The sequence below is a fragment of the Ostrinia nubilalis genome, chromosome 3 (assembly GCF_963855985.1).
Source record: "Ostrinia nubilalis chromosome 3, ilOstNubi1.1, whole genome shotgun sequence".
In the NCBI taxonomy this organism is placed as follows: Eukaryota; Metazoa; Arthropoda; class Insecta; order Lepidoptera; family Crambidae; genus Ostrinia; species Ostrinia nubilalis.
In genome coordinates, this window is record NC_087090.1 from 17,631,496 (window position 1) to 17,640,781 (window position 9,286).

The following is a 9,286-nucleotide window of genomic DNA, read 5'->3' on the forward strand; positions in this document are numbered from 1 at the left end:
TGCCAACTCACCCTATTCTCGCACGTCGACTCCACTCTATATCTCGTCGGTGTGTCAAGTATGTTATATCCCTCGCGGTCAACCGTGAGTGCTCCTAAGCACCCCAGTAGAGGCGGCGCGGTTCCGGCGTGGTAGGCGGCGCTCAAGCAGACTAGTGACATCTGACGGGACAATGTAACACCAAAGAACTGCCAACTCACCCTATTCTCGCAAGTCGGCTCCACCCCATATCTCGTGGGCGTGTCAAGAATGTTATATCCCTCGCGGTCCACAGTAAGTGCTCCTAGACACCCAAGCAACGGCGGCGCGGTTCCGGCGTGGTCGGCGGCGCCGGGAGGCAGGCCGCCGACCCAGTAGCGCGCGTTGCTGAGGTCGGGTAGAATAGTGACATCTGACGGGGCAATGTAACACCAAAGAACTGCCAACTCACCCTATTCTCGCACGTCGGCTCTACCCCATATCTTGTGGGCGTGTCTAGTATATTGTACCCCTCGCGGTCCACAGTGAGTGCTCCGAGACAGCCCAACAGCGGCGGCGCGGTTCCGGCGTGGTCGGCGGCGCCGGGGGGCAGGCCGCCGACCCAGTAGCGCGCGTTGCTGAGGTCGGGCAGACTAGTGACATCTGAAGGGACAATATAGCACCAAAGAACTGCCAACTCACCCTATTCTCGCATGTCGGCTCCACTCCATACCGCGTCGGAGTGTCAAGTATGTTATATCCCTCGCGGTCCACAGTCAGCGCTCCTAAGCACCCTAGTAGCGGCGGCGCGGTTCCGGCGTGGTCGGCGGCGCCGGGGGGCAGGCCGCCGACCCAGTAGCGCGCGGCGCTGAGGTCAGGTAGAGCAGCGGCGTCCTGCACCGGCGGCGACGCGGAGCCCAGCGTCTCCTCGCCGTTCACGCGCAGGCTGCCTGGGGACAAGCGCGCTCAGTATCACGATAATTTCATGTAATTTTTGAACATTTATATTCGATGTTCAAATACGGTAACCACAGGGTTGTTTTTTTAACAGTTGATATCAAATTTCTGACTTCACCATACCATTTATATGCACATGTTAATATGGGCTAGTGTTGGCTCATTAACACATTTACCTAACACCCTGTATAAGCCTCTTATAGAAGCTCAAAGTTGCACAGCGTGCTATTAAAAGGGCTATGCTCGGTGTTTCTTTACAAGAAATGAGGAGATCCGTAAACTAACTAAAGTCGCTGAAATAGTCGGATGGATTAGCAAGCTGAAGTGGCAATGGGTGGGGCACATAGTACGCAGAACTGACGGTCGATGGGGCAGCAAGGTTCTAGAATTGGAAAACGCAACGTGGACCGAAGACCTCATAAGGCACTGGATGCAGATAAGCAATCAGGCGATGTGGAAATCATTGGGAGAGGCCTATGTTCAGCAATGGACGTCATGTGGCTGAATGAACTGGGCCAAGAGTTTGCATTACCGTTGTCGGCCGTTTGGTGTAGTTCGAAACGGACTACTATTCCGAAGGTTGCGGGTTCGATTCCCGCACAGTACAAACATTTGTGTGCATGAACGTATTTGTTTGTATTGAACTGGGTGTTTTCTATGTATAATATGTGTATGTATTTACAAAAAAAGTATTTAAGTAAGTATGCTTATATCCGTTGTCTAGTACCCATAGTACAAGCTTTGCTTAGTTTGGGACTAGAAGCGCAGCTGCGCAGTGTAAAATGTCCAAGGATACTTATTACCCAGCTAGTATTTCCCTCTCTCGATGGTGATAATACTTCTTTAAAAGATGCTAAATGTATCAAGTGGGTAGAACCAGCGTTCCCCTCTCGAGGCCGTAGTGCACCAAGAATACCACACGGCACATAGCTGCTACAACGACCGGGTCACATGGCACGGCATCACAGCGACACATACCCCTCTCGAGGCGGCCGTAGCGCACCGAGAACACACGCGGCGGTCACAGCTGCGGCCACACCGACCGGGTCGGATGGCGTCACACATACCCCTCTCGAGGCGGTCAGCGGCGAACAGGCGGATGGCGTGCACGTGCGCGGGCCGCGCGTCGCAGTGCCGCCCGCCCGCCACACGCGGCGGTCACAGCTGCGAGCACACCGACCGGGTCGGATGGCGTCACACATACCCCTCTCGAGGCGGTCAGCGGCGAACAGGCGGATGGCGTGCACGTGCGCGGGCCGCGCGTCGCAGTGCCGCCCGCCCGCCACACGCGGCGGTCACAGCTGCGAGCACACCGACCGGGTCGGATGGCGTCACACATACCCCTCTCGAGGCGGTCAGCGGCGAACAGGCGGATGGCGTGCACGTGCGCGGGCCGCGCGTCGCAGTGCCGCCCGCCCGCCACACGCGGCGGTCACAGCTGCGAGCACACCGACCGGGTCGGATGGCGTCACACATACCCCTCTCGAGGCGGTCGGCGGCGAACAGGCGGATGGCGTGCACGTGCGCGGGCCGCGCGTCGCAGTGCCGCCCGCCCGCCACACGCGGCGGTCACAGCTGCGAGCACACCGACCGGGTCGGATGGCGTCACACATACCCCTCTCGAGGCGGTCGGCGGCGAACAGGCGGATGGCGTGCACGTGCGCGGGCCGCGCGTCGCAGTGCCGCCCGCCCGCCACACGCGGCGGTCACAGCTGCGACCACAGCGACCGGGTCGGATGGCGTCACACATACCCCTCTCGAGGCGGTCGGCGGCGAACAGGCGGATGGCGTGCACGTGCGCGGGCCGCGCGTCGCAGTGCCGCCCGCCCGCCACACGCGGCGGTCACAGCTGCGACCACAGCGACCGGGTCGGATGGCGTCACACATACCCCTCTCGAGGCGGTCGGCGGCGAACAGGCGGATGGCGTGCACGTGCGCGGGCCGCGCGTCGCAGTGCCGCCCGCCCGCCACACGCGGCGGTCACAGCTGCGACCACAGCGACCGGGTCGGATGGCGTCACACATACCCCTCTCGAGGCGGTCGGCGGCGAACAGGCGGATGGCGTGCACGTGCGCGGGCCGCGCGTCGCAGTGCCGCCCGCCCGCCACACGCGGCGGTCACAGCTGCGACCACAGCGACCGGGTCGGATGGCGTCACACATACCCCTCTCGAGGCGGTCGGCGGCGAACAGGCGGATGGCGTGCACGTGCGCGGGCCGCGCGTCGCAGTGCCGCCCGCCCGCCACACGCGGCGGTCACAGCTGCGGCCACACCGACCGGGTCGGATGGCGTCACACATACCCCTCTCGAGGCGGTCGGCGGCGAACAGGCGGATGGCGTGCACGTGCGCGGGCCGCGCGTCGCAGTGCCGCCCGCCCGCCACACGCGGCGGTCACAGCTGCGGCCACAGCGACCGGGTCGGATGGCGTCACACATACCCCTCTCGAGGCGGTCGGCGGCGAACAGGCGGATGGCGTGCACGTGCGCGGGCCGCGCGTCGCAGTGCCGCCCGCCCGCCACACGCGGCGGTCACAGCTGCGACCACACCGACCGGGTCGGATGGCGTCACACATACCCCTCTCGAGGCGGTCGGCGGCGAACAGGCGGATGGCGTGCACGTGCGCGGGCCGCGCGTCGCAGTGCCGCCCGCCCGCCACACGCGGCGGTCACAGCTGCGAGCACACCGACCGGGTCGGATGGCGTCACACATACCCCTCTCGAGGCGGTCGGCGGCGAACAGGCGGATGGCGTGCACGTGCGCGGGCCGCGCGTCGCAGTGCCGCCCGCCCGCCACACGCGGCGGTCACAGCTGCGAGCACACCGACCGGGTCGGATGGCGTCACACATACCCCTCTCGAGGCGGTCGGCGGCGAACAGGCGGATGGCGTGCACGTGCGCGGGCCGCGCGTCGCAGTGCCGCCCGCCCGCCACACGCGGCGGTCACAGCTGCGACCACAGCGACCGGGTCGGATGGCGTCACACATACCCCTCTCGAGGCGGTCGGCGGCGAACAGGCGGATGGCGTGCACGTGCGCGGGCCGCGCGTCGCAGTGCCGCCCGCCCGCCGCCACGCGAAGCCGCGCGCCGCCGTAGCGCACCGAGAACACCACGCGGCACGCCACCAGCTCCAGGGATACTGAGCGGTTCTGCAAGGATAAGAAGCTAATTAACAATACAGAAGTAAGAAAATAAAATAAAATTGTATGCATTGGACTAGCACGCGACACACTACAAGGAGCCTTGCCACACTGGCGGATTACAAGCGGTTGCGGAGCGAGGCCGCGGCTTTTTGCAAGCATTTTGTCGACCGAGGCGTGCCTGCTGCGCCTTCGCTCAGCTTGCAAACCGCTAGTGTTGTAAGGCCCTTACTCCAAAGACACATGCGGTTCTGCAAGGTACAGGGTACTGGTGAACGACAGAGCAAACACAAAAGAAAAAAAAAACATTAATATTGCACTAGCATGCGGCACGATACCAGCTCAAGGGATGACACAGAGCGGTTCTGCAAGGATAAGAAACAGGGCTGATAGAAAAGAGAAACTAGTAATGTGATGGACTGGTATGTGGCACGCCCCCAATTTCAGCGACAATGACCAGGTGGCGTCTATTCGCCACAACCGGTTCTACAAGATAGAAGTTAGTGAGTGAGGGCAGATAGGGGAGGAAGACTAGCAGTCTTTATTGGACTAGCGTTTACCGCACGCGTTGGTTCAGCGACACAGACTGGTTCAGCAACGTATCCAAGAATGTCAGTACCTATTCTAAAGCACAAGATAAGCTAGACAGAGGAGACCACATCTAAGCAGTTGCAGGTAAAATAGCCTATCCTTGTGATACAGATTTCTGAGTGAAACTCGCTTTCACCTTCAGCCTGGTCGTCACTTTACATCAGGTGAGTTTCCCCATAGTGGATAAAAAAGAAGAGATCTTTGTGGAATATCTTTATCCAACACTGTAGACCTAGGATGCGCGCCGCGATAAGCGGTTATCACGCCATTCTATCGATTTTGCCCATACATTTTGACGTCAGTAAAGTATATCACGGCGCGCATCCTAGCTCGGCTGGACGACATTAGCTTGGAATAAACGAACTGTGCTATGGGCCACACTTCCATATCCGGTCATGTCGTCTCGTTCTATCGCGATCGCGACTGTGCTGCCGCGACAATGCAACGGGTGGCAGTAGTGAGTGTGCGAGCGCGACAGCAATATAATTACGCGCGAGCAATAAGGATGGGTTGGGGTCATTGGACAAAATTTTACGTGCTCAGCGACCAGATTATACCCATTTCTGTTTTTTCGTGACTTTCGACAGCACTAGATTAGATGCTCGGGATATCATGGACAGAGTTCCGTACCAATGTGTCCATACTCTAGGAGCTCGGTGTCACTCAGCGTTTATCAACCGTAGTACAGTTGCGCATACTGCAATACTTCGGACATGTGTCGAGGCGGGATGACAACTCCATAGAACGACTGGTCGTCCAGGGAAAAGTCGAAGGAACCCGATCGCGTGCCAGGTCATTAATGCGCTGGACCGACCAAGTGAAAGCAGCAGTGGGAGATGGCTTATGTGACTGCACCAGACAGTCAGCCAACAGAGAGAGATGGAGGGAGATCGTGCGGAGAGTTGTATCCGCCTCTAGAACCGATGCGAACAACGCCTCAACGTGACCACGACCGCTCTGCCAAGAGCGTAACGAATAAGTAGAAGAATAAGATTGAAACGAACTATACTCACGTTGGCAGCGTCTAACGCCATGAATAGCAGCGCGTTCTCGTCGCGCGTGCGGAAGGTGAGCGCCACGCTGAACTGGCGCGAGTCGGGCGCGCGCAGGCCGCCGCGCCGCAGCTCGGCGTACCCGCCGCCGCCGAACCACGCCAGCGCCGCGCCGCCGCCGCCGCCTCGCCCGCCGCCGGGGTTGTACCATCTGCGGATATAATGTCAAACTTATCTAGAACCAAAGGCATAGCTCGAAGAATTCTCAAACTTAAGTGACAGCAGGCGGGTTAGTACCCGTTTTCACCATCAATCCCTAATTTTTAAGTGACCCCTATGGTCACACTTAACTGAATTTTGTTTTCATATGGGTAAAGTTGATTGATGGCTGTTGGAGCAGAAAATTTTTTGCTTGGACCGACAATCTGGTGAAAGTTGAGGATGCACCTAGATACGAGCTGCGTAAAACTTAAATTTTAATTATTTTTTTATAATTAATAACTACTTGAAAAACCGGCCAAGTGCGAGTCGGACTCGCGCACCGAGGGTTCCGTACCATTGATTTATGAAATTAAAATTATTATTTTATATTTAAGTTATTAGTATGAAAGATTATGCGGTAATAAGCAGTTTACGATTTACGAGGTATTAAAAAAAACTACTTAATAGATCTCGTTCAAAACAATTTTCGTTGGTAGTTTTTATAGTAATGTACACATCATATTATGTTGTTTTTAGATTTTTCATTTTCTTATTTTAGAAGTTAGAGGGGGGGACCAACTTTTTTCCACTTTAGAAGCGTCTGTCACGCAAACTATTCGGTTTAGAAAAAAAATGTTTTAGAAACTTCGATATCATTTTTGAAGACCTATCCATAGATACCCCACACGTATGAAAAATTTTTTGAGTTTCAGTTCTAAGTATGGGGAGCCCCCAATATTTATTATTTTTTTTTATTTTTGCATCAAAATCTTAATGCGGTTTACAGAATACATCTACTTACCAAGTTTCAACAGTATAGCTCTTATAGTTTCGGAAAAAAATGGCTTTGACATACGGACAGACGGACGGACGGACGGACGGACAGACAGACAGACATAACGAATCTATAAGGGTTCCGTTTTTTGCCATTTGGCTACGGAACCCTAAAAAATTAAATCAAATCAAATCAAATCAAATTTCTTTATTTTATAATTGATACTCATGTTGACTCAGTTCCAACACAACTTATTTCCACATTTTCAAACCTACAAAGTACATACACGCTAGACGCGACCCATGCGCAGACTCCTTCGGCTGGTGCTAGAAGTTCCACAATCCTACACTAACATCGTCTGCATACAGCGCATGAACGCAGCCTGGCAGACCCCCCGCGCCGTCGCGGCCCCCTAACCATAGTTGGGAACCAGGGGTGCTGCTGTCACCCCATGCAGTCAGCTCAGTATACACACTAGACGCGATATATTCACATACCTCTGCGTACACCCAGTGCACTGTGACTCCTTAGGCTGGTGCTGAAAGTTCCACAGCCTCACGCTTGCATCATCTGCATACAGCGCGTGCACGCAGCCTGGCAGACCCCCGGCGCCGTCGCGGCCCCCTAACCATAGTTGGGAACCGGTAAGTCTGACAACACTGGGGGCACTGCTAGGGTCGCTACTGTCACCTTATGCCTCAATATACACACTATATGTGACACAAAACGTACCTCTGCGTACACCCAGTGCACTGAGACTCCTTGGGCTGGTGCTGGAAGTTCCAGTCCCACGCTAGCGTCGTCTGCATACAGCGCGTGCACGCATCCTGGCAGACACCCTGCATCGTCACGGCCCCCTAACCATAGTTGGGAACCAGGGATGCTGTCATCCAATACTGTAAGTATACACACTAGACGCGATATATTCACATACCTCTGCGTACACCCAGTGCACTGAGACTCCTTGGGCTGGTGCTGGAAGTTCCACAGCCCCACGCTAGCGTCGTCAGCATACAGCGCGTGCACACAGCCTGGCAGACCCCCTGAGCCGTCGCGGCCCCCTAACCATAGTTGGGAACCCGTCAGTCGCACCACGCTGGGGGCGCTACTGTCACCCTATATAGTCAGTATACACGCTAGATTCGACACTTGAACATACCTCTGTGTGCACTAGTGCACTGTGATTCCTTTGGCTGGTGCTGGAAGTTCCACATCAAGGCTCTTTTCTGGGAGCCGGTCAGACCCTATGCTCAATATACACACTAGATGTGACACAAAAATGTACCTCTGCGTGCACCCAGTGCACTATGACTCCTTGGGCTGGTGCTGGAAGTTTCACAGCCCCACGCTAGCGTCGTCTGCATATAGCGCATGCACGCAGCATGGTAGACCCCCTGCTCCATCACGGCCCCCTAACCATAGTTGGGAGCCGGTCAGCCGGACGGCACTGGGGGCACTGCTGTTAGACATTAGTACACATTACACTAGATGCGACATAGAACATACCTCTGCGTGCAGCCAGTGCACTGTGACTCCTTGGGCTGGTGCTGGAAGTTCCACAGCCCCACGCTAGCGTCGTCTGCATACAGCGCGTGCACGCAGTCTGGCAGACCCCTTGAGCCGTTGCGGCCCCCCAAACAAAGTAGAGAGTCGGGGGCGCTGCTGTCATCTCATGAAGTCAGTACACTAGACACAATACAAGCACGTACCTCTGCGTGCAGCCAGTACACTGTGACTCCTTCGGCTGGTGCTGGAAGTTCCACAGCCCCACACTTGCATCGTCTGCATACAGCGCGTGCACACATCCTGGTAGACCCCCTGAGCCGTCGCGGCACCCCAGACAGAGTGTGGAACCAGAGGTGCTGCTATCACCCTTTGCAGTCAGTACACTAGACACAATACAAGCACGTACCTCTGCGTGCAGCCAGTGCACTGTGACTCCTTCGGCTGGTGCTGGAAGTTCCACAGTCCCACACTAGCGTCGTCTGCATACAGCGCGTGCACGCAGCCTGGCAGACCCCCCGCGCCGTCGCGGCCCCCTAACCATAGTTGGGAACCGGTGAGTCGGACGGCGCTTGGGGCGCTACTGTTGGAAGCGGTGACGGGTGTCCCTCCGCCCATGCGTTCGAGTTTGAGGAGCACTGTGTTCCATATCCTAGACAAATAATTTTAGATGATTAAAACAGGACTGTACAAATCCTTATTAAACAAATAATTTTAGATGATTAAAACAGGACTGTACAAATCCTTATTAATTGCAAAATGAAAAGGGTAATTTCTGCTGAACAACTATAGTTCTTGCAATTCAAGAAAGGGAGTGAGAGTGACATGTGTGGTGGCTCGCTACTGTTCGTTTTCCAAAAGTTTTGATAGACACTATCGATAAGTGCATGTATACGTATACACACAAGTAAAGCTCACTCGCCATGGTGAGTTGTGAGAACTATAACTGATAAGTACGTTTGCCGTCCGTTGAATGTAGTTTAGATGTTGTACTAAACAAGTGTACAGTCACGCAATGAAAAGGTTCGTCAGTTTTCAAATTGATTCCTTCAACGAATCGCGAGCACATATTACCTTTTGAAACTATGTTACAGAATCATCTCAAGTTAGAGAAAATAATCTTTAACTGTTCGTCAGTAAAGTTCAAAATTATTCAGATCAAAGTTGTTTGAC

At 55.4% G+C, this 9,286-nt stretch overlaps 1 protein-coding gene across 1 annotated transcript; it reads left to right on the top strand.

Annotated features, from left to right (window-relative positions):
- The first annotated feature begins 2,014 nt into the window (after nucleotides 1-2,014).
- Nucleotides 2,015-4,054, top strand: LOC135088196 (serine/arginine repetitive matrix protein 5-like). Its single transcript, XM_063983087.1, has one exon. It carries the CDS (start codon nucleotides 2,015-2,017, stop codon nucleotides 4,052-4,054), a length of 2,040 nt encoding a protein of 679 aa, XP_063839157.1.
- The last annotated feature ends 5,232 nt before the right edge of the window (nucleotides 4,055-9,286 follow it).

Bases quoted from the DNA above. Each gene is read 5' to 3' on its own strand.
- LOC135088196 (XM_063983087.1), top strand. From the start codon at position 2,015: ATGGCGTGCACGTGCGCGGGCCGCGCGTCGCAGTGCCGCCCGCCCGCC.